The 26,336-nt window shown below is 33.1% G+C and overlaps 2 protein-coding genes and 1 long non-coding RNA gene across 5 annotated transcripts; 2 read left to right on the top strand and 1 right to left on the bottom strand.

Annotated features, from left to right (window-relative positions):
- Positions 1-1,926: 1,926 nt before the first annotated feature.
- Positions 1,927-13,168, bottom strand: LOC117233091 (mucin-3A-like). The gene is made up of 3 exons (XM_033493026.1): positions 11,731-13,168; positions 11,533-11,609; positions 1,927-11,327 (listed from the first exon to the last, which is right to left on the bottom strand). The coding sequence occupies exons 1-3, from the start codon at positions 11,904-11,906 to the stop codon at positions 2,113-2,115; spliced, it is 9,468 nt and encodes a 3,155-aa protein (XP_033348917.1). The 5' UTR covers positions 11,907-13,168; the 3' UTR covers positions 1,927-2,112.
- Positions 13,169-14,194: 1,026 nt separating this feature from the next.
- On the top strand, positions 14,195-17,027 carry LOC117233290 (G kinase-anchoring protein 1-like). Of its 3 annotated transcripts, none has more exons than XM_033493451.1 (7): positions 14,195-14,329; positions 14,473-14,657; positions 14,961-15,029; positions 15,298-15,568; positions 15,637-15,894; positions 15,968-16,122; positions 16,207-17,027. In XM_033493451.1, exons 2-7 carry the CDS (start codon positions 14,484-14,486, stop codon positions 16,237-16,239), a joined length of 960 nt encoding a protein of 319 aa, XP_033349342.1. In that variant the 5' UTR covers positions 14,195-14,329; positions 14,473-14,483; the 3' UTR covers positions 16,240-17,027. The 3 variants fall into 3 exon arrangements, with proteins under 3 accessions (XP_033349342.1, XP_033349341.1, XP_033349343.1); XM_033493450.1 differs by having other exon boundaries at positions 14,207-14,325; positions 14,470-14,657; XM_033493452.1 differs by having other exon boundaries at positions 14,215-14,325.
- Positions 17,028-23,032: 6,005 nt separating this feature from the next.
- Positions 23,033-24,198, top strand: LOC117233291. The gene is made up of 3 exons (XR_004493292.1): positions 23,033-23,226; positions 23,302-23,479; positions 23,707-24,198. It is a non-coding gene; the product is annotated as an uncharacterized LOC117233291 (long non-coding RNA).
- The last annotated feature ends 2,138 nt before the right edge of the window (positions 24,199-26,336 follow it).

Raw genomic sequence — 26,336 nt, 5'->3', positions numbered from 1 at the left:
GATTACTTCAATGAAGCAATTATATCCCAACTTACGATTGTACCAGAAAATTTTAATAGAAAATGTAATTATATTTTCCCCATTTCACAGTATTACATACTATTTATAAGTATAGAAACTTTTATAATATAATTGCTTTGAAAAATATATGTACATGTGTATTTATGTATATATTGATTGAATTCAAGAAGCAATCAAAGAATATTAACAATTCAGTCCATTTTCGAAAATTTCTCTGACTTAATTTCTCTTCCATCAAATCCGATATATCATAGTCAATAACTTTCTTCCCGTAACAGTAACATAATATATACATGCGTGATCACGATTGAAAACGCCGCGAGAAATAAAAACAAATTTCTTTTTGATAACATGAGTTTATAAAGAATATAATATAACTGTTTTTATATTAGAATATGTGGGGAAATCTGTCTTGTTTGAGGGTTACATCATTCTTCAAAAAGAATTATTTGTTCTAAATTATTAGAAAAACTATTAAAACATGTTAAAATTATTAAAAATATTCATGTATATTAATACGCATGTGTAAAAATTTGTACATATAAAATTGCGGCATGTAATTGTAAATATTTCACAGGAATAAAATGATCTTGTTTACGTTAAATCGTTTATTTCTATTAATTTATTTTTAATTTACTCCCCTGTAAATATTAACTCATTTCAAACATGACAGATCTCCTATTAAATTCTTTTATTCTTTACATTTCAGCACACGGATTATACATTATTATAATTCAAATAATAGGCTTCTTTATTTCTCATAAATGTAAACTATTACCTACAAATAAACAATGTATGTGTAATAATTCAATTCTTGATTCTCTTAATTATCTACACTTCTGATTATACATAAAGACTTTCCTGTCAGTAAATAGATTCATAAGTAGTGAAAACGGAGAATGAAAAACTTATTTGAAAAATTAAGTCTTTAAAGAATAATCCAAGAAACTTTCTATTTGAATTTTACAAATATCTTGGGACGTACATTACTGGTACTTACTGAAGATATATTGTGCATTTAGTTTTTATACGTTCATTAGGACTTGTCATTATGGAGTAGTAGTAAAGTTTCACTGAATTATTTTTCTGATTTTTATTCGATTCCGATTATTCTCCATAAGAACCCACGATAATATACAAATATTTTACATTTTGTATTTGTCCATATAGTGTAACTATTAAGTTTTATTGCAAAACTAGCAATAATTAACAGTTGTTACTACTATCCCAATGACAGTTTACAAAATTTTACAATATACACATTGCATATGTATTGTATTTGAAAACATATAATCAATTTAGTATATGATAAAGTATTGTATCTAGTTAAAAGAAAGGAGAAAGAAGCTATGAATGATAATCTAATTCAATATATTGAAATGTTTATATTTTTTCAATATATTAAATAAGATGGATATATGTATAAGATAATATTTTTGTAACAAAACCATAGTTTTCCTCTGTAATTACACTGCTCACTTATCAAATTCTATGTACGAATATATATAATTAATATATACACATATATACATACATATTTATGCACAGATGTATATAAGCATTGTGCATTTGTGATAACATGTATGCATATATGTATGTATGTGTGTGTGTGTGTGTGTGTGTGTGTGTGTGTGTGTGTGTGTGTGTGTGCGTGCGTGCGTGCGTGTATGTATTATGTCTGTCTGTCTGTCTGTCTGTCTGTCTGTCTGTCTGTCTGTCTGTCTGTCTGTCTGTGTGTGTGTGTGCGTGCGTGCGTGCGTGCGTGCGTGCGTGTGTATGTATGTATGTATGTATGTATGTATGTATGTATGTATGTATGTATGTATGTATGTATGTATGTATGTATGTATGTATGTATATGTGTATATATATATATATATATATACACATATATAAACATATATATGTATATGTATAGTTATAAATTATAGATAAGAATCTAATTTTAACTTATATTTAGTTATTTATCATCTTAATATTATATTTACATTTGAAAATAGATGAGTTTATCTATCAATGGCTGTAATGTCCATTAGTCTATAAAAACAAGGACTCTTTTTATAGCACAACGCTACTTCTCATCATAATATATTACCTCTCTGTAGGCCTAGTGGCTGATACAGAACTTTCTACAAGATCGTGCCTGTCTATTGGTGAATTCTCTAATGTGTAATCAACTGGATATCTTTCTGTATATGTTGGTGTAGCTTCTCCTTGTTGAGTTAATTTTAATTCATCAGATTGTTCTTGATAGAAACTTTGTGATGCCTCAATATTTTGTGAGGAAGACTGCTCTGATTTTTCTATGTCATCTGCAGAATAGTAGCTCTGACTTGCTTCACTTTCTGGTCTGTGATCATAATAACTGGGAGAGACATTATGACTGGAATAACTTGGTGTGGCTTCCTCTGGATTAAAATAACTTTGACTTGCTTCTTGTGGATTACTGTCATAATAGCTAGGAGTAACTTCCTCTTGTGGATCTTCAACTAATCTCGAATTTGTTTCTTGCCCTACAGATTCATAATAGCTTGCTGTTACCTCCTGGTGATGAGTATAATAACTAGATGGTTCGTTTCTATGATCTGTACTTTCTGTAACAAAATTCTGAGAGGATGTTTCCTCTAGACCTGGCATTGAGATTGGAACTTCATAAGAAGTTGATACATTTTGCTCTTCATAACTAGAGGTTGGTACAGAATCCACATGAGTTGAAGTAATGTCTGGATTCAAATTATATGAAGATGTAGGTATTTCAGGTACTCCATTGTCATGGATACTTGTATGCTCTGCACTAGATGATGCAATATTCAACTCAGCACAAGGTGGAATTTCACAAGATGACGTACTTATTGCACTTTCTTGATCTGGATCTCTTTCTTGATTCTCAGGCGTTTCTGGAACATAAGACGAACTTGCAGTTTCATCTTCATTAAGTCCAGAATTATTTGTAGAAACTGAGGATGTGCCAATCCCATCTGTACCAATATCGTTAGATTGAGATGGCATATTTCCTTCCTGACTAATTTCAGCATCCGTTTCTAAATTTTCTGGAATATTTTCTGCTTTACCAACTTCGTAACTCTGTGTTGGGAACGTCTGATCATCAATTGCATCATCAATAGTTGATCTTTCTTCTTGACTTTGCATTAATTCGTTAAAAGATTGGGTAGGCGCGTTTGTATTTGCTTCTGCAGATGCTTCATATGATTGAGAAGCTTCATTTATCTTTGAATGTTCAAATGATTGTGTTGGTGGTTCTGTTACAACAGCTTCTTCATCTGTTTCCATAGGTTCATATGTTATTGATTGTGATGGTTCTTTTGAATTTTCAGACTTTGTAGCAGATTGACTAGGTAAATCAGTGGAATCAGTAGTCATTGCTATTCCAAACTGTTCATATGATTGTGATGGTATTTCATGACTAGCCTCTGCATTTGTTTCTCCAAAATGTAATTCTAAATTTCTTTGAATCAAATCTGATTCACCTTGAGATGATGGTTCATCTCTTTGAGAATCTTCGGATTCTTTCATTGTATTTGCAGCATAAATTTTAGATTCAATAACCTCATCTATATCCATACTATGTTCATCTAAACGGTTCAGTGACTCTGCTGGTAGGATTTGTGCCCCTTCTTGAGCAACTTCTACTTCATTGGATGTTGCTGCTTGTTTTTCACATATGGGAGAATGAACTTCATTAGCAGATTGTTCATTAAAACTTAATTCTTTAAATTTTTTTATATTCTGTGTTTCTTGTGACCTATTTGTATCTATTTCATTTGAATTTGAAACTTCAAAATTCGCATGTTCTTCAGACGAAATTTTTGCATTGGATTCAGAAGTAACTAAAGTATTATCATCCATTAATGACATACTATTTGTCATTGCATCATCCGGTTGCTCCATAATTTGTACATGTACTATATTATCATTATTACTAACTTCTTCACTTTGGCTACTAATTCCCACATTTGAATTATTCTCTTCCTTAGTAACTGTTTGTTCCAAGAGCATCTCTTCTGACTTAATAGAAATTTCTTGAGAAGAGTATACTTCTTGCAATGGTATTGTGGTATCTTGTTCTTCATTTAATAAAGGAGATTCATTTGTTGATACAATAGATTCTTGGGAAGATGTAGAAACATTATGAGTTACTACCATTTCTGATGTTACAGCAGTGTCTTGCGATTTTATGTTTTTCTTGGAAACAACTGGTTTTGAAACAAGCATTTCAGAAACAGGTACATCTACAAAAGTCTGTTCTGGTGCCATTGATGGTTCTATAGTTGAAGCAAATTGCACATTTTCAGCATAGGTATCATCTATTATTGGCATTGAAGGAGTAGTTTGAACTTGTGAAGTTTGTAAAACTATATTATTTGGTATTGAAACTGAATATGAAACACTAGGCATTGAAATAGTATTACTCTGTTCACTCGAAGTTCCTACAGCAATATTATCTTCTAAGTTTGGTAATACTAAATATTGAGTACTTGCGGGGATTTCCGCTCGAGCGATCTCTGCTGTACTTGGATTTTCCATAATTTCTCCAATATCTGGCATAGAATTACCAGGGATTTGTATTTGTGCTTCTCCCGTCGAAATATATGAAATATTAGGGCTTGTGATTGTTATTGGTAGTTCGAGAGAAGACGGGATGGTTGTCACAGCAGAAGTTGGAGTTGACTCTGATTGTATTGGCAAATTACTAGGCACTTCTAAAGGCGTCATTATGGGTTGATTTAAAGTCAATGAAGTTTCAAGCACACAAGGAGAAGATATTGGTTCTGTAGGAGGTACAATAGTTGACTGCAAGATAGTTTGATTAATTAAACTTGTTTGAGTCAAACCAGTGGTCATTACGTTTCCTGCCGGATTTTCTGTTAAATTGATCTCTTGTTGAAAATCTGTATTTGCCAGAGCAGCGGCTAAAATATCTTGATTTGATGTGTGTATTACTTCTGAAGTAGGAAGACTTTCTGATATAATTGTTTGAGTAGTTTCTGTAGCACTTGTTTGTATATTTGGTAATACAGCATTATCAAATTGAAGAACAATGTTATCTAATGTGCCTGCTTCTCCTAAAGAACTAGGATCTATATATAATGTTCTTGTGCCATCTGGATTTTGCGTAGTACCTTCTAGTGACATAAGAGTATTATTATCAAGAGGTTGTATTTGTCCTTGTTCATCAATAGTTACCAAAACATAAGTTTGTGTTCCATCAGTACTTTCTGTTGGCAAAGCCATTATTTGTGGTTGTGTCGTTATTTTCGGTTCTTCTATTTTTTCTATTTCATTACCTTTCTCAACATTGAAATTTTCTAGTTTAGGCTGGTCCTTTTGAAATGGTTCAATAAGCACATTATCTATTTTCGATTTCCTCTCAGATTCAGTAGATTCCAATGGTGGAAGAGACAAAGACGTAGAAACATTTGTATTCACGTTAGTCGTAGTTACTGAATTCATTGCAATGTTTAACAAATTCTTCTGCTGTTGTGTAGTAGTCTTATTTACTGATTGGCCTTTTGTACTAATTCTTGCAGTTGCAGTAGTACTAGCTGCCTGTTTTTGCTGAATTGTTGTTTTAGATACATTTGGTACAGTAGTTAGTGGTACTGAGACCGTTTGTTTTGATTGAATATTTTGTACAGTCGTAATTGCAGGTTCTTGTACTTTTTGAACAACTATTTTTTGTTGTGTTTTTTGAGGTCGATTACTTCGGGGTATAATAACTTTTTGTACAGTTGATGTAGATACAGATTTTCCTTTCTGTTGAATTTGTGGACTTATACCTATTGTCTGTTGGCTACTTTGAGATACAATATTTTGAAAAGTAGAACCTTGCTGTACAACTGTCTGTTTAATTACTTTTTTTCCTTGTTGCACAGTCTTTTGTGTAGGAATGGTATTTTGCAATACTACTGTACTGCTGCCACCAGTTTTCATTTGACCAGATCTTACTTGTGAAGTAGCAGACATTGGAACTTTTTGCGATTTTTGTAACATAGGAAGCTGTACTTTTTGTTGCGTTGATTGGTATTGTACTTTATTTCCTTTGGATGGACTTTTTGCTGCAATAGCTTTTACTTGCTGTCCTGTTATTGGTGTCAAAACTGTTGCCTTACTGCTTACTATACCTTGAGTGCTTAAAATTGTTTTACCAGAAATAGCTTGAGATATGGGGGTCAAAATAGCTTTAGAAGTACCTAAATTCTGTGAAGATAAAATGGTTGTACCTTTTGTAACCAGGGCTTTTGATCCAATGATAGTTTTCCCACCCAAAGTAGAAGCACTTATTGGCGTATAAATTCCACCTTTTGTGAAAATTCCTTGAGATAATGTCCCCAGTAAAGCAGTCTTTCCAATTGTTCCTGAGATAGGAGTTAGAAGTCCTTTTGAAGCTATTATACCTTGTGTGTTAATAATTTTATGTCCAGCAGGAAGCTTAGATGTTGTTGCTGAAACACCATCTCCTTTCGGAGCAATGAGTGTTTTTGAATTTATAATACCCTGAGGACTGATAGGGCAATACACTTGACCCTTATTTGTCATAATTCTTTGAACCTTGCCACTTAATGTTTTAGAAATATTTAAAGGTAGCATTTTAGTTTGGCCTGATTGTGCTGATGTTAATATAACTACTTTACTACCTTGATGAACAACTTGGGCGTTTCCAGTACTTTTACCAGGTATAGCAATTTTTTGTTGCACACCAGTTTTTCCTTGAACACCATATCGCAATTGTTGACCTCCAGATGTTTGTACTACTACATATTTTCCTGATGTACTCTTCTGTGTTAAAAGAGGTGGCACTTTGTTTGTTGTTGGTGTATTTTGAAATTTTATACCTTTCACACCACCTGTAAGTGGTGGCACTAGCGTTTTTATACTTGTAATTGTAGGTTTTGCTTTAGTTTTGTTTTTCAAAATTGCTGGAGTACCGCTCTTTTTCTTTGAAGGTGACATTTCATTTGTAGTTTCATTCAATTTGAACTGACTTTGAGTGGGAGATACTATTTGCGTAGTTGGTGTAAAAGATAGTGTTGGAATTGTGCTAGATGCAGGTATAATAGAAGATATAACAACAGGCATTTGTTCAATGCTTTCTGGAGTTAAAACATCTTCACTTAAAACAAATGGCATTGAATTTATATCTAGTTCCATATCTGCCAAGCTTTGTGAACTTTGTTGAATATATTTTTCAGTTGTAGTAGTTGTAGTTGGAGTTTTCGAAGTTTTTACATTTAACTGTTCATTTTGTGCCTCTAACAAAGCAGCTGTTTCTGCTTCTTCAGCTTTTAAAACTTGTAACTTTTTAGTCAAAGACAAATGTGGAGATGTAACCTTTGAACCAGTTTTCAGTTTGGTATTTGAAGATGCAGATTCAATTTTCATTATTTTCGTTTTTGGACCACCCTTTTGGTCACATCTTTTTGTACCATCGGTTTCTAATTTATGTTTTATCCCTTTCTGTGGTAATTTGTCTAATAATTTTGACTTTAAAATTTGCATAGGTTCGGTCAATGTTACATTTTCAATTATTCGTGGCATTTCACGTTTTTTTACTGGTACATTAACGTCTGATGATGGGGAAGGTGTAGAAGTTAATGATCTTGAAGATTCATCTAACTTTTGCACATCTATATTGATAGATTTAGTACTGTCTTCAGTAGGTGATTGTATCAATGATTTAGGCATGATATTAAATTCGTTTGTCGATGTAAGTTGGTCAACATTTTGAAAAATAGTATCATCCACTTTAGCATCAATTTCAAGATTTTGATCAACTACTACTTCTATACCTTCAAAATTGCTCATAACTGTGACTTGAGAATTGTTATCTTGAGAAAGATTAGGATAATTTTCTGGAATAATAGGATCTTCAGTTGTCATATTTTGAGTTGTCTCAGAAGATATATTTCTATCTATTTCTTCTTCAGGCTTTTTCTTCACTAATTTCTTACCTTTTTTTCCTTTACCAGTTGTATCAGAATCATTAACTATACCCTTTTTCTTGTCAATATGCAAAGTTTTTAAGAAAGCTTCTTGGAACGTATTTGTTGATTTTTCTTCAGGAAATAACTCTTTATCTTTCTTTAATTTTGTGCATGTATCTGGTGTAAATTTTCCTTTATATCTTGTTTGCATAGATGTTCTATTTTGAGCTTGCTGCTCACTTAATGTACTTATTGAGTCTGTAGGCAATTGTTCTAAATTCTCTGGTTTAGTTTTTTGTTCTTCTTTTTCCAATGTTTCCATTTCCACATGCTGAATTTTTTGATTTATTGGTATAGTTGTGTTTCCACCTTGAATTTTATTTTCTTCCTCTATTTGATTTGCATCTTTTGTAATTTCTACATTATTTGTGTCTATCTCAAGTTTTTCTGGAGCATCTTTCTCCTGCTTTAAAGAATTAATTGCCTCTGTATCTGTACTAGTTTCAATTGTTTCAGTAGTTAAATTTTTCATTTGTTCTTGTCCACTATTTAATTTAGGATCTATCATGATTTTTTGAGTTTCATCAGTACCAGAAATATCAATTTGTGATAATTCAAACTTTTTTATTTGAGATTTTTTGGGAGGAAGCATGTCAACAGTTTTTGAAGTATCTAATTGTTGATAAGAAGATGCTTCTTTCTCTGATGAAAGTTCTAGTTGAAGAGAAGTAGGAGATTCTAGATCTTTTAAATCTTCTTGTGAAAGATTACTTGAAGTTAATACACTTTCAGTATCATTGTCTTTTGTTTTCTCATATTCGAGAATTGTACTTTCTAATTTAGCAGTATTATCTTCTGTGACTACAGATTTTGTATCTTCAAGGACAGATGTATCAGATTCTTTTAGTAGAACTTTTTCCTCAGTTGATACTTGTAACTTCTTAGGAATTTCAATAGAAATTTGATTGTCTGCAAGTTTTGTATCTAATTCTATAAACATTTGGTTTTTAGATGTATTCTCAAATAATTCATCTTTCAATTCTATATTTGAAGAATTAACATTATTTTCTGTTGTATGTATGGTATTACAGGAAATTTCTATTTCTTTTTCCTCTTTAAGATCAATGTCCTTGCTTGTTTTCTTAATATTTTCTATAAATTTCCTATTTCTCTTTGATTTAATTTTTATTTTTTCAGAAGATTTTTCCTCACTTTCAGATTGACTTTCATCAGTCTTACATATCATTTGATCTGCATCTTGTACATATATATCAGATTCTAAATATTTTTTATTTGGTTTTCGTTTTCTTCGACCATATGAACGCTCGCTATCAGATTCTGATGTTCTTTCTATTTCAAATTTTTCAAATATTTTTGAATTGCTCTTATTATCCCTTATTTTTGGGCTTTCACTACCACTGGCACTTTCACTAGTATTAGCACGCATAGGTTCTGATTTTCTTAATTTACTACTGGACTTACGAGCTTGTGGAGTAATATTTAACTGATCGTCATTTGATAAAATTTTTGTAGAATTTGAATTAGGCACTTGATCTTGATCCAGCATATCTGCATCTGAATTTTCACTTTGTTCTGGAAATGTTTCAGCAGATTCAGACATAGCTTCATCTTCTGTTTCTACTGTAAAACGCTCAGACGAAGTTTCTTCAACTTGCTTTAAAGGTTCCTGTTTTACATTTTTTGCATTTCCTTTAATAGTTGCGTCTTTAATATCTGTTTGTTCATCATCAATGGGGATATTTTGTACATCTAAATTTTTGTTTTCTGTTAATTTCTTATTAATATTTGACGTTACATTTGTTGTAGGAGAATTTTGTGTTTCAACATTTTTTGAAGCATTTGTAGTATTTTCATTCTCAGCTTCAATCCTTTCAACTTCAAATATTTCCACGATTTCTAATTCTGTTTCACAAGTATTAACATTAGATTTCTGTGTTTTTTCTGATTCTTTCTCAGATTTAATTTTTTCCTTTGTATGTTCAAGTTTATTATTTGTCTCTTTATCATTAATTATAACCTTGTCATTGTTTTTATTTTTTTCTAAACTCTGCTCACTTAAAGATGACTGTGTATTTAATCTTTCACATTCATTTGAACTAGTATTATTATCTTCATCTTCAGGTTTACTATGTTCAATTTCTTTTTCTTGTTCTGTTTTTAAAGCTTGACTCATTTCAAATTCTTTTATTATTTCTTTTTTCTGATGAAATGCGCGAGACTTTTTTCTTACAGGGGGTATGGATGGTTCTTCTTCATGGAAATCAAAACAAGATAATAATAATTTTTTATCTTTATTTGATGCAGTAGGTTTATTTTCGCTGTCAATATTAAAAGTTTCTTTTTCCATCTGTGATTTATTAGTAGATTCATTACTCTCAACATCAGATATCCTAGCATCTTTTTCTAATTCGGACGACTGTTTATCAAAAAGATTTGATTTCAGATTTTTCGAAGTATTAGTACTATCAGATAAAGAATCTTCTGTTATGTTAATTGTTGTAAGCGTCTCGGTTTCTTTAAGTAATTTTTCAGTTTCTGCAATAATTTCACTAGCATCTGGTAGTGTATTATTCTTTTCATTAAGTTCTTCTGATTTGTCAAAATCAAATTGATTTTTTGGTGATGAATCATTCATAGATGCTATATCAGTTGGATTGCTTTGATTCAAGCTAAGTTCTTCATCTGATTCATCTTCCCAATCTGCTAATATAGTATCGCGAATTTTAGGATCTGAAGTCTTTTTCTTTTTAGCAACTTTTTCATTTTGTTTAATTTGTTTTCTTTTTCCAGATTCACTGCTGCTTTTATTCTTATTTGATTGACCTTTTTCTTTCTTTGTATATTTCCTTTTTGGAGTATCTACATCAGAATACCTACTTGTATATTGAGAATAAGTTTTTACTTTAGATTTGGACATTGGTGAATTCCCTGATCTGTGGCTTTTTATGTGACAAATAATAACATTTACTCGCGAGGAAGTAAAATTACATAAATGACAAGGATATTGTGGAGACCCACTATTATTCGGTGTAGATGGTAAGCTGCTAGGTTGTTGACGTATCCGAACTTCATGATCACTTTCTTTTAAAAATCGTGGATGTGTGATTTTTCGTACAACTTCGCTATTATCACTTTTTCTATGACCTTCCTCACGTTCTCGTTTCTTTTTAGGAATTTTCTTGTCTCCAAATAAAGCTGATATATTTGGCTTTTCTTCTGGAGAAAATTTATCATGGCTTAATATATCAGGATCTCCTCCTGTTAACTTTTCAGCCATTTCAACATCTCCAGGAAATTTGTCCATGTATCTGGATCCATCTTTGCATCTGCTTCTATATTTGTCTGTAAGTAATGTTATAAAATATATAATTATACAAAATGTGCTAGGTTGGATGATATACCTGGGCAGGAGAATATTTGATATGCAAAAATAAGTAAAAAAAAAAAAAAGTTTGAATGACCTCCTAACCTACCCTATTATATATATTATTTTAAACTGTATACTCATACATAAGAAATATACTATTCTAAATATAAGAAATATTACCTAATCCTTTCCTGATAAATTCATCTTTCAGGGTACAGTTGTATTTATAAATCTGTTGATAGTTCTTGACAAATTCACTGAAAAAATTAATAAGACACACACATATATATAAAAGATATAAATATCTATCAGCCAAAAATGATATTAAAAACATTAATAGATTTAGTATATAATAAAAATAAGTTGAAGATTACTTACTATGTATCTTCTTGAAAAAACTTCACAGCAGCTATTAAAGGTTTCTTTTGAAATCCATGTTGAATATCTTCAGGTAAATTGTGGAACCCAGTAACTTGTCCAGGCCACCAACAACCTCCAAGTTTCACCCAAACAACATCTCCATCCAAATAATTAATTTCTGTTTGCTCACACATTTTAGAAAGATACTTAATATTATTCTTTCATAAAATCAGCATTGAAATTCAACATAAATATCTTGTATATTATCTATTTTTAGATGAAGCACCTCAAATAATAATTGTTCGCGTATCGTAACAGTAAGAAAGAATTATTCTACTGACTGAAATCTGGTCTTAATATATAGTAACAATAAGTGGTTTTATTTAATTTGAGAAGAAACATGATAAATACGTATGGAAAACCATATAAACAAATGCAATATACAATTTGCAAATGAATAAATGATTCTCTTAAGTTTATGGACACTTTTTGATTATGTTTCTCTCATTTTGTAAATTTTTAAACTTAAAGTACATATATTGATTGATCAAAACGCTTTTGACTTCTTCATGTGTAACATTTTACATTAGGCATAAATACAAAAGACAATATAACCACTAGAGTAAATCCTGCTACTAAGCCTTAATTAATATGTCCTTCTTCCAGATCTATAAATTGCACCATAAATATTCGTTCCAAAATCATGTATTACATATTTTATTAGAAATACATGAGAGAAAGAAAAAAGGAACAGATAATACACTAACAAATTGTCGTTGTTTTCATGTTATGTTATCTTGAACAAAATATAGCAATCATCCGTAGTATATAAAACACAAATATTTTTTTCTTCAAAACAGTCAATTAATTTGCAAACACTCCGATGTTTCAAAATACGACAAATTGTTCACCCATATGCGCGGGCATAGATAAAAATGGAATCGGAGGTGTATTCGCGGGAAACCAGGAGCGAGCGTCGCTCCGTGCACCGCTTCGTCGATCTTCGTTGATCTCGATGCCGACGTTGTCCGCGGGAGCCACGTCGGGCATCTTAGCCCGCGAATTCCGTGATTGGATATATTCCACACACAGATACACAGCAGTGAACCTTTATGTGTCTCCCGACTGTTTGTTAAAACGACGCCGCAATAGAATGTTATAGCTCCGAAATTGGCGAGCGTCCCAAGAAAAGAAGTTTCTCTTTTCACCTCTCCTCTTATCACTTAGTCACTATAAACTAGAAGGGTTCGCGAACGTCTTGATAGCTGACCATGCGACGTTGCTGCGCGCACATTTAACCGCGAAAAGTGCAAGCCAACCCCGAACGCAATCGACACATTCAACGCTCTACGTCGCTCATACGACATACGTACATGTTCAATTTCCCGACGTGCAACGGGGCTCTGTACGGTGGATGGATGGATGTGTGATGGATACTTCCTTCTCTCTCGTTGTTCGAGATTCTCGATCCAACAGTGTTGCCAACTATTGCATCTTATCTATCTCCTAACTTTCTACCAATTTCTACTTATATACATATCTTATTTTAGTAATTCTACAATTTTATAATTATTCCAATAATTGCTAATTGCGCTAAAATACTATTTTCAGGATAGGAATAAATAAACATTGTTGATTTTAAAAAGACTTTATTCTATATATGATAACAAAATTATATAAAAGATCAAAGGTTATAAGGATTTAAATGCTAAGTAATACCTGGTAATATACATACATTCCTCATAGTTTATCACTTCAATATAATTTATATATATATTTTATATATTTATATATTGATTTTATGCTTTTGATACTATGTAGGATGCATTTTATGCTACAATTAAATATAAATATACTTTTGTATTTTGTATATATAACGTAAACATAAAGTTTAAAAAACTAAATTTAGTGCATAACAAATAAACAAAAAGAAATACAGTTTAGTTGTAAAATTATTACGAAAATTTTTTTACAATATTATGAAGTATGAAACAATAACTATGATGTAAATATAAATTCAAATATCAAAATGAATCAACTTATAACTTTAATAACTGATACGTTTAAATTTTGTACAAGTATAAAAGTATAATATCATATTATATTGAAGTTATAGAACTAAAATATTTTTTATCAGCTTTGACATGTAAATCGAAATGTATACAAAATTAATTATAAAATAAGTTGCAAACTATTTAACATCGATAACGTTTCTTAATTACTATATATCGTTATATTGTGGTAAACAGTAATAAAACTTTAATACAAATCAAGGAAAAGATTATAGCATGTATGTATGTATAAAACAATTCAAATGTGATATTTGGTACTAAATATGTAAGTACTTTGAGATATATAATAGTAATAAATTTATTTTCTTTCAGGTATAAGTACCTTAAACTCTTGAAACTTTGAAATATACAACTTTCTTATTTTTACTTCTACAGTTGGTCTTACTGTGTCGCCGGGCGGGTAAGTGTAATTTCCATAATATTTTCCGCTAGAGGCGCTGAAAGTTCGCAATGACGTTTACTATTCGTTTCCGGTTTATGTGGTAGCTTAACATCGTTCTTCATTTTTCCTTATACATCCGTTTGTGTGCGATAAGTATAGGCATGTAAGTCGTTCGTTTGTACTAGGTTATATCATTTTTTACATGATACACGATGCAATAACACAAGACCCAATGAACATAATAAGTTTTATGACTATAATGATACCGGAAGTTCTGTAGTTTTCGTTATCAATACGTATATTCAGAGTTCACAGAAATGGCGACCGCCGTACCATCAAGATTCGCAGTACTCAGCATTGATGATGATGATTGTAAGCCGAAGAAAACCCAGAAGAATGTTACTGCCGGTAAGACGAATCAAAAATCTAAAACCGACAAATCGAAACAACAGCAGCAACCAAAAAAGGATGACAAGAAAAAACAAAATAAGGTATGATGCGTTTAGTTTTTGTTTTTTTTTTTTTTTTGTTTTCGATTACCCGGTAAACGTCATAGTATTTATAAGTCGTGGCGGGACCTTGTATTTTGAAACGAACTTCAATATTGATTTTGACCTTTAGTGGTGTATGTAATGAATCTTAATATATTTTGAAATGTAGGAAGCAAATCAATTTATAATTAATAGAATAATTTAGTTCGTAATATCATCATAATAATGTTCAGAAATTTGTAAAATAAATATTTTACTCATAAATAAATATATACTCATTTTACACCTTTTCTTTATTTATAGGGAAAAAAGAAAAAAACTAGTAGCAATGAAAATCAACAATGGGAACAATGGAAACAGAAAGATACAATGGTAATGTATAAATTTTTTATAATGTATTTTGTTTACTTGTCTTTAGCTTAATGAAATTTTTGTTATAAATTTAATAAGTTTTTATCTGGACATTGGTACAATGACACCCAACCAATTGTGTGTAATAAAGGACAGCACAGGCTTGACTAATATGTGTGAAAATCATAGTTTAGTTTTAGATATAAATTGTTAAAGCTAAGGTTTTGTTTCAGTAGTGACATATTTATAAGTGTTGTGTGTTATCACGTCCAATTGTGATTTCCTTAAGGCTGTCGAGGAAACGTTTGAGCAAGAATTACATCAAGCCATCTTGCTGTCAAAGCTGGCTTATGAAGAGCAGCTAGTAAGTGCAGTCAAGTCAGAAAAAGAGCAAGAGTCAAATAAGAAATCAGGGAAAAAATCAAAAAAGGCTACTATGTCATTGGAGCAGTTCAACAATATGGGATTAGAAAATACTTCTACTACAACTACTACCATTAATACTATTACTACTCAAAATACAGTATTACCTCCAGAAAATGGCGATACTAAATCCAAAGGTAAAATAATTCCATATTTTAAATCTTAAGTAGATATAAAATGATTAATTTAGTTAATTTATTTATAGAATTAGACACAGAATTTTTTGAAAGAATTGAAAAGGAGACAAAAGAAGAAATCACAAAGGAAAAAGAAAAGGATATATTGAAGGCGAGACTAAATAAAATCGATGATGATATTACATCTGCTCAGTTAAGGGTAGAGGTGGAAAAACGTGATGAAATCATTAATGAATTAAGGAGTCAAGTAGAAAGCTTAAAAAAGGAATTAACACAAGTTAAAGAAAGGAATAAAAAGCTTTATCAAATATTATCTCATGGAGAAAGTAGGCTTAATAGTTCTTTACTGATAGTTCTAGTATTATTGTGAATATGATTAATTTTCTTGTTTGTTTCTAGTGAAAGATAAAGCGTCAGTATTAGCTGAAGTAGCAAAATTACAGGAAATACGAGATGAGTTGACGTCCGAAGTAGCATCCTTACATGCACAATTAGAACAAGAGAGGTCCAAAACACGTACTTCTAGTACAGATGTCAAATCATCTAAACAAACTGTAAGATAATTATTAGAACGTCATTAAATTTAATGTAATTGATTACATATAATTGTGTGTTAACAAACTATATTTATTTTTTAGAATAAGAAGAGGCCCGTTAATGAGAATGCCTAAACTACAGACTATTTTTGTTAAATGTAAAGTACTAAACCATTGTGATCTATAAAGCTTAATTTACTGCTAATGACTAATCAGTTAACAGTCTGAAGACTGATGCGTAATCATTAAAACTTAAGATCTCATGAAAATGTATCACGTATTTGACTTTAAAGCATATAAAGCGATCTTTTAAGTAACGTATTTTTCAAACATACAGAAGATCACTCAATGAAAATAGGGTTATATTTTTCTAAAGTGCATATTTTCATTTGTAATTTGAGTTTCATTCTTTCATAATATGGTACAAGAATATCTTCTTTTATTCAAACTTTCTTACACAATAGTAGTTGAACATAACTTTGCACTCAAGTTTAAACGGGAAACTAGTGCAACACTACTTTCATATTGCAACTTGACAACATAAACAAATGTCGTTATCTTCCAAATTTTGTGCGAACGTACGTGAGTGAGTATACATTATCTGAAGTATTTTGTAATAAATATATTCTACACCATTCTTGTTGATGTTAATAATTTCCTTAATATTTTGTTAAAGCTACCAGTGAAATTAAGATATTTTGATATTGTACATACAATTTAGAAGTAATATTTTATTCAGTGCGAACATTTGTGGACAAAAGATTAAAAAAGGAATGATCAAATCTTTTGTTCTATGAGACTGAAACAAAATTATATACATAAAAGAAGAATTTCAGGTCCTAAATGTATAAGCCATATTTATATACAAACTATCATGAATGTATCAAAATAAGTAACGAAAATATATTTTTTTCACAAAATTATTCTAGATTTAAATTTTATTTAACAAAATAACATTCTAATATGATATTAACTCATACATATTTTAGTTCATACGTCATTAATATATGTACTACAATATACTATTCCTGTTAAAGATAATTTTTTAACATGTTTTATTTTTAACATAAATTTTTATAATTATATATATATTTTTTTTATTCAAGAAGATATCTTTAAAATTATTGTATGCTATAACATTTTCTTCACATGCTCTTTTACAATCTTCGATTACCGTCATTTCCACATACCAATTCTGTTTTTTTCGCCATTTCCACTGGTGACATAGCTGCTCTCACGATGCTAAGCTTTATCCGGATTATACGTACGAGTGCATTTTTATGGAAATTTTTTGTTCACTTTTTCTGCCTGGAGTTATTCCAGGCCCAGGCAAAATTTTTTTTCGACTCGCTCTCTCACTGGCTTCAACATTCAGTTCGATATGTTACACCTCACGTTCCAATTCTTTTTTCCGGCTTTGCTTCATTCGTTTCCGAGTTCACGTAAAAAAAGAAGGAAGGAAAAAATGGAAGAGAATTCGCATGTACCATGATAAATTTAAATACGCATTATACTTTAGATTAAAAGAACCCATCGGCTTAATCGTAAGCGGATAAACGACTGAATTTCTTTCTTTTATTTTTTAATATGTGAATTATAAACGGAAATGAATATTAATTATGTTTAAATGTTGAATTGAAAACAATATAAGGAATAGCTATAAATAACGTGATCAATCATAATAAAAAAAAATATATAAAAATATTTGCTTAAATGGAAAAATCAAGTTTAATTTATTTTCAATTTGTTCAATATAAGTTAATCTGTATCGCTTAGCATATAAAAATTATATTAGCTGCCAAATGAGATTTTACGGGATTGAATATAATATTTACAAGCAGGTATAATGAATTGTTCGTTCAATTTTTAGAGGAAACTGAATTGGGAGTATAACTCGAGCGTCTATTCAGCTTTTGACTGGAATCTTGACCAATAAAAGGGGCATTAGCGTTAAGTGGACGCCTCGCCTACTCGGTCATAGTCCTGTTTGCTACAAGAGTAGAGGGTGGAAAATATAAAGGGTATAGTTAGCGAGAGATACAACTGAGATCTAAGTAAAAGTTACATACATCGTTTATTAGCTTACGCAATGATACGGCTCTTTTTACTCTAATTTGGTTGTATTACAAGAAATGAAAAAAAAAGAAAAGAAAAAATACTAATATAAAATAAGCGAAAGGAGAAAACTAATTATTTATTATACATAAGAAAATTAGCCCTAACAGCAATATCGCAATGTTGTATCTTTAAATTAAAAAAAGAATATAGAATTAGCAAAACATTAGTCGTTATCTTTTCATATTTTATACAGTTTAAAATAAACGCTCAAGATGTAAGTTTAATGTAAGTAATTTTCACTAAATTTCTTCATTTAAAATTCTAAGCTAGAGATATATAAACTCAGAATGGTATAATGAATAATTAGCTGGACAAATATTATTTCGTAGTCGATTCGATCATTAATTTAATTTATCATTATGATATCGATGTTGTGAAAAAGTTTGTTCTTCGATAAGTAAAAGTTGATGGTTTCGAACCCGTCGCTGCCGAGAGAAAGGAAATACGTGCGGGAAAAAGACAGGTAGAGAAAGAGAGAGCATGGCAAAGGGTGGGTTTTAGGACGTGAGATGGTAAAGGGGGTGACAGTGGGGATTCATTATCTGACAGTCTATTGTCATTCCTGCGGGCTGAGATTTTGCTCGGGCCAAGAGCATCTCTGGTATATGTCTGTGTACATATTATGCGTGTATGTATGTAGTGATACGCGATATCTGCCATCAGAAACGCGTTTGAAAAGTCAGACATTTCCTTCAGTTCTTTTTCGCCTCGTATCATTAGATACGTTCTGGTCAAAGATCTGTAATATCTCTTATTAAAGAACTTGACATTTTACAGAAAATATTAAGTTCTAAAAAAAAAAAAAGGATGTAAAATAGTCTTGCCTGACTTAGCTTTACTGATTGGTGTTAAAATAAAATGTGTTAAAAATATGACAAGATTAATGTTATATCGTTCTACGTTTTAGTGGAATTATTGGTTCGCACAAATTTAACGATCTATTATACAAGATCATTTAAGATGATAAATATATAAAGAATCTATTATGAAAAACAGAAATTTGTATACTTCAAATATCAAAATAAAATGTCTACATGCATGTTCCAAACAAAAAATGGAACAACAAAATACTGTGAAACAGTTTTAATGTAGAATCAGAAAGGAACAATATGAGCGCGCGCTTTATATGTACACGCTCATCCCCTGCAGAAGTAACAAAATAATATTTTAAATTATCCAGGATGCTATTGAGTATTTGGCAGTGACGATATTCCGCTGAAACAAAATTATATACATATACTTATATATATTATAATTGTGATTCGCCGGAAAGTGTGTATCATGCATATTGTATGTATACACAGAGAATCTGTGACGATACAGCTGCAAAAGAGATTTTCATATTCAGATAGGAGACAGCGGCCTACATTCTTTGTTTTATTTCAACAAAAGTAAATACGCGGCGCGCGAAAAAGACGAACGGAAAATTAATCCAAACATTAGGCAGGAAAATTAAGGGGTCCGTTGCGAACAACGGTTGGCACTCGTTATTACGATCTTATTCATCGCGTGTATTCCACGGTGTCATTAACGCTCCCACGAATGTACTGTCGTTCGCGATATGAAGTGTCGTCGCCTATGTCGGGCCGCAAGAGAAAATTAAGACTAACGAGGAAAGCGTTTCTGTATCGTGAAACGGGAGGCCCTCCTTCCTTCCAGGCGAAAAAGAAGTTCTACGGAGACGATCTCGTCTTTCCACGGGGTATAATGAGATCCCAGCGACGCCAGCTCGATCGCGCCCTATCATTTTTCACTACTGATCCAGGAAAGTATCTAACTCTCGGCAATATCATGATCCTCCGTTTATCTTCTGTATTCCCTCTCCTTCACTGATATACATAGAGTCAACAATTTCTTATCTGTTCGTTCCTCTATCAACGTCTGATTCGCTGTAATAGGCACGATAAGAAATTTTTTAATTGTTATGTGCTGCGTTTCGTTGTATTTTGATCGAATGTATTTATTTCTGTTCGTCTTTGAAGTAATATCGAATATCTCTTAGTAGTTCTTGTAGAATATAGTGCTAAATGTTCAAAATTCGAAAATTGGAAAGACTGAAAGTTTATCTAATAAGTTGACAAACATGTCTGCAGGTTTAATATTCTTTATACTCATATTTATCTAAATCATTGAATTGGTTGTAAATTAATGGGACAGAATATACCTTTCTTGAAGAAAAGAATAACATTCCTCTAAGGTGGTTGCAGAATATTTTCTACACATTTTTTTATGGATATACGATTTTCACAATTTCTCATAGTTAACATGACTTTTTCGTAATCAATCCACGACGATTATTTATACCACACGAAACAGATCCCAAACTAATGTTAATCGTCTAAGAATTAAATTAAATATATTTCCTACAATAACAATATAATATTTAATATTTAAGCAATATGGCATACATTAGAACCATATAATCAACTATGGGGACTGTGGAAGTTGTTGAAATCCATACAATGGGTCAAGGTCCTTGGAACCTATACACTGTTCTTAATGGCCTAAAGTTTAAGGTCTTTTTTTATTTATTTATTTATTTGAATTTTACAATTTGTCCAGTAGGACATTTGGTAAAATATTATAGCTTAGTGGTATAATAATATAACATGTGGATGGCTACCCCCAGTTAGATACCATCTTCGAATTTGATTGATTTATTTCTTTACTGAGGTGAGTGTTTGTAAAGTTTAAGGTGGCTCGGTGTATGGGTTGCAAAATCTTCGAGTACATGGATATATCTAATAAGACATATCATATTCAATAAGATATTTTAAGTACATTCTTCATAAATAAGAAGAACTCGTTATCGATTGTTAATCCTTTAGACGATTATTAATCCCTCAACCTGAAATCTTCGCACGACACACTCAGCCAAACCAAACATCTTACCGTTAAATCGAAACATTTCCCTATATCTACCGATCTATAAAGTTTTTACTCCACCGAGTCATCGATTCAGATGAAAGGAAAATCATCGACACAGATGGTACCCTTCTCGACACCTCCTCGTCTCCCCCGAGGCTCGGCTGCGGACGTGAAATATTTTTACATGCGGCTTAACGCGAAAGCATGTCACTCATACGTGAAACGATTAAAGTTTTAGAAGTATCGATTCCGTTGGCGTTACCGTTGACAGACAGAGGGATCGTCAAAGAGCATAATAATTACTGCGCCCGCAGAGAAGAGGCTCAACCCTTTGTTCTATAGTCACTTTGCGAAAGGGGCTGTGCCAGGAGCGCAGGGACGCTTTGGGGTGGGACGGGGCTAAGGGGGCTCGGGGCGGTGGTTGAAGAGCATCCGTTTCAGTCGCGCCATTATGTAATTGATCTGGGCTTTCCGTACGCGATGATCGTGTAATGCGTTCCACGTACTCGACGCGCGCGATTCCGCATACATCTTCTCTTCTTTTTCCTCTCCTTCTTCCCTCCCTCTCATTTTCTCTTCCTCTACTGCTATCCGAAAGCCCTCGGAGGCAGAAGAACGTTGCAGTCCGTTGCATCACGCGAATAGATTAAAAGGAACGCACTGGCAAAGGTGAGAGTCGGTGGACAGTCAAAGTCGATACTCGTTTTCGTATCAATGGTGCTTTTCGACTGGATCGCGCTCCCCCGAACCGTCGATAATTTTCCTAAAGAGAGAGATTTTTCGTTCCCGACCCACTCCACGCTGATGCTTCCAGTCAAGATCGAAATGATTTCAAGAGTGGCGGATTGATGACGAACGTTGATTACGAAGATTGGCCGGTGTCGATGCGATTATCATAAATAAACTGTGGATGTTTACGTATCTATGCTTAGATTCTGAGATCTTAAATTATACGCCTTCTTTGAATTTATTAAAGTGTTACGTCGGGCGACCCTCTACCTAGACCAGGTCATACACCGCGGGCCAGACGGGAACCAGATGTCCGCTCATCCTTACTGCGTACCCTCAATAGTCTTAAGGACCCATCACAAATCCCAGTAATTTGCTAGCTAAGGTCCTTCAGACAGAACAAATATCTTTTTTCCAAATTATTTTCTAAAGACTATTGTCTACTACGGCTTGACAAGGGAAAGTTAGTTTTTCTCAGGTACGATGCAGGTTCCTACTAGCAACTTTCTATCGAGGGCGGCTGAGACCCTTCCTAGTCCACCAACCTTCGTTTATCCAATCAGAAGCAATGTATACTGCCCTCATTTTCCTGACCAAAAATGTCATGAACAAATCCGATGGTCCCGTGCGCTAGACACACCCATCGCTAGCTTTCCTCCGACATAGCATCGTCACTTTACCTTGCTTCTTCTACACCGCTAGAAAAGTCAACTCTACTTATTCTACATAGTCTAACTCACATCATCTATCTAAGTCGGTTCTCGGGATTATCGAACATTCACTTCCTCTATTAAGTTAAGTATCCTCTAGTGCTACGTCCACTAACATACTGAATTCAACTGTAAGAGCCTTGCTCTATTGTGCATATATATCTTATCTTCGTGCGACAAGTTGTCATCTACGATTTATACTTACTCAACGGTGTAACTTAAGTGTTGGAAATAAAAACCTTATAACCCTGTGAATCACAGTGTTATACTAACTGAAATCAGGGGATCGATCAACTCGTGGTGTCGATTATTATAATCGTAACGGGAATTTACGACTCCCGTTGACGTCTCTCCTCGCGATTGCGTCTCCCCGCGATTGGTCGAAAATACATAAAGATTAAATTAAAAACAATTTATTTTTTAATGGTTAAATAGTTGGCATACTATTATTGTCGATTACATTTTTCACATTTTAACTTAATTAGTGGTTACTTCAATTAAATTAATCAACATAATAAACATCATATATACAGATAATGTCAATATTTTACTACAGTCTACAATTCATACAATTAATCAAATCGACACACTAAAAAGCAATCAGACAAATAACTGTATCTTCAAGCAGTATTCTAAAAAATTCAGGATTTACATAATTTACACGTACGAATATAAATCACGTTCTTTATGGCCGAGGGTAAGTCGTGACAAGTTCTCTCGTTATGTTTCATCACAACGGTTTTCTGATATCGCAGTGATCTCTTGTCTACAGAAACGTAGCGGTAATTCGATTCCACGTAACAAAAATAGCCAGTCTTGTATTTACCCTAATACAGGCGTTGTTGGGCCTCGCGATTCATTATAATTAACGAAAACCGTGGTATGCCAATACGATGATGGACTCAATTAGAAAATGGCGTGGTTGGGGGTGGTTGTGTACATCGAATGCGGTATGATTATCTACCCTGTTCATTATTCATTTTCATTAACGAAAACCGCGATTCCGAATCTTCTAAAGAGAATTAACCTAGTATTACATTATTAGGTATTCACGTTTACTTCTCTCGCTTTTTCGCTTTTCTCTATCGCTTTTCCGTAAATCTTTCACCTTTTTAACTTTACCTTCTTTTCTTCGTTTCCTCTTGTTCTTCGCTCGTTTCTTTTCGTTTGTTTCCAGCTCTTCCTTCTTCGTCTGTGGTTCATCGACGAACACGCGCAGGCATCGCTGGTAGATATTTAATTAAAGTTGTTTGCGCGACCAAGTTTGGAAACTTTGGGAATAAGTTACCAGCGGGAATCAGCGAAGGGGCCATTTAATTGTCCTCGCGTTTAATGCGTCGTATGGCCCGGGAGTTATACTCGTCATCATGTCACCGGAAGTCGCCGGATGGGTGGGCTGAGTAGTAAACGCGTCAACGGGCAAGAAAAGAACTACACGAGCGTGTTGCGATTTTCGTGAAAAGTATCTCGTCCTTAACCCATTTGCACCGGTTTCTTTTATAGCGTAGCGTTGGCAAGGTGCTACACGCGAAACGTTAATTTACTCTGCCGCATACACATATATACGTGTATATATGTAAATATATAAATATACTTTTATCGCAATTACACAGGGACAAATTTTGTACGTCACGCTTTTTTCATGTTCCTCGAAGTTGGCGGTGATATCACAATGATATTTTTAATTTGCGCCGATATCAAAGCCGAATCCGCGCGTCCGTCGCCGTTGTTTTACGCCGCTCGTAATTATACGAAGACACGCTGCAGGCTTCCATTCGAATCGTTGATTTTAAATGACAGAATCGATACCGACGTATTAATATAATGGACGTTGGCCGAGGTAGAGTAAGCCTTTCCTTTCTTGTCCTACCGATTTGTAGAAGTATGCACTCGCGACATCGGCGAGTCGCGATTTAATTGATGCTGCTCGCGAATTAATTACGCGCTAGTAGTCGAGAAAATTCCTGCATCTCGGATTAAGTTGAACGCTTTGAAGCGTGTCTGCGATTACGTAGATTACCGTCGTCCTCGATGAGGATAGAATTCGTTTCTTTCAAGTCGCTCCATTTCACGCGCTAATAGGTTCGCGGTGTTTCGCGCACTCGTGTTACGCGACGTCGCGTTTACAGATGCGATTCACTTAAAAACCAAGCTCTGTCGTCAGCGGATTTCATTTTCTCTCTTTTTCTCTTCTGTCTTTTTCCTCCCCCGTCTTTTCTTTTTTTATTTCACCGCGAAGCGACTCGATTATACCAACCGACTAAAGCTTGATATCAAAAGCATTATAGATTCAGACGTATCCAAGTAAGCGCGAGCGAAGACGAGGAAAAACGGAAAAAAGGAAATTTCGCGACCCAGCTGAAATATCCCTTTAGAATATCAGCGGGTGAAAATCTTTTTTCTTCAGTTACAAAGAAGCTCGGCGACGCGTTCTTCCTGAAATAAAATAACCGATAAGTGATCCGTGTCGGTGTGGACAGAGCCTTAACATGAGAAACGAGAGGCCAAGTGATCGCATAAACGTATTCGTGTCAAAAGCAGCTCCGGTCGAGACCCGAGTTATCCTCTGACCCCACTCTGTCATCTCGAACTTACTTCGCCTCCTCTTCGTATCACCAAACCGTTATTTTCGGCCAGGTTTCCCATTTTCTTCCCGATATTCTTCCGGGCAAATGATTCGAATACTTTACATATACATTTTAAAACAAACATATGTACCTACTAGCTGAGAATAAAGCGTTTCTATGCAAGACTAGTTGATAATATATAATTACATCATTTAATATGATTATATGTTTTTAATTAAACGAGGATGACGGAAAATATCAACTCTTTTCGAACATTTTCTTTCGTCCTGATTTTTCTCCGCTTACCTTTTGAAACAATATCTTGACAAAATTTTAATTTGATTTTCATTCGGATAATCACCGGAATTCATTTTGATTTCAAAAAATTGCAAAAATTGATAAGCGTTTACCAATGAAGATCTTGAAATCTTCAAATAGAATTATTTAAAACACATAAATAAATTTACTTTCCAAAATTTTATGCTACAGATTTAATATAACATTTCTGCACTAGTTATTTCTAAGTGACCATTTATAAAATAATTTCAATGCAATATACATTTGAACAACAATCACTCAAATTTCTTCCCATTTAAAATGTTTTTCGCCTATCCTATTCTTAGCATAACATTTCCTCTCTATCAAAGGTAGAAATTCGCGTTTTTCCATTTAAAATAGAGAAACGTTTAATAAAATACCGCGACGGTTGGTGCACGGCATTCTTTAGTATCGAATGCTTACGTAATAATACGTGGTCGCGTTGGCGCGTCTACTCCTACGAACCGTGCGCGTTCTATATCCACGGAAATTCTCGAGCGCGGTGCATCGGTGCACTTTAAAGCTCGCGGTTGTATATTTCCTCCCGTGCACCGAACACCTCGCACTTGAGCCTTGTCACAATAAAACATCGGTCGCACTTCCGCGGCGTTGCTCGCTCACTGTCGCGAAACAAAAATGTTTCGCCGCGGAACGTCGTGCAATTAAGGACACAGAATCCCTTGCCGATAAACTTTGTAACGTAAGCCCTGACTAAGTTTAATCGTTTAGTCCGTATCGCTTTTACGCTTGGAAAAAATTAAACAGCTGTTCTATTTAAATGATACATTTACAGCGACATAGTAATTTTGCAGGTATGTATATTTATTGATAATTGAACTGTTTCAGAAAGATTTTAATTTCTTATCATTAATATCGTAGGAATCATTGCTTAGCGTGTATTGTCAGAATAATTTTTTCAAAA

The sequence above is a fragment of the Bombus vosnesenskii genome, unplaced genomic scaffold (assembly GCF_011952255.1).
Source record: "Bombus vosnesenskii isolate JDL3184/JDL3185 unplaced genomic scaffold, Bvos_JDL3184-5_v1.1 scf7180000013295, whole genome shotgun sequence".
Taxonomy (NCBI): domain Eukaryota; kingdom Metazoa; phylum Arthropoda; class Insecta; order Hymenoptera; family Apidae; genus Bombus; species Bombus vosnesenskii.
The sequence above is the reverse complement of the archived record's forward strand: the minus strand, read 5'-3'. Positions and strand labels throughout refer to the sequence as shown.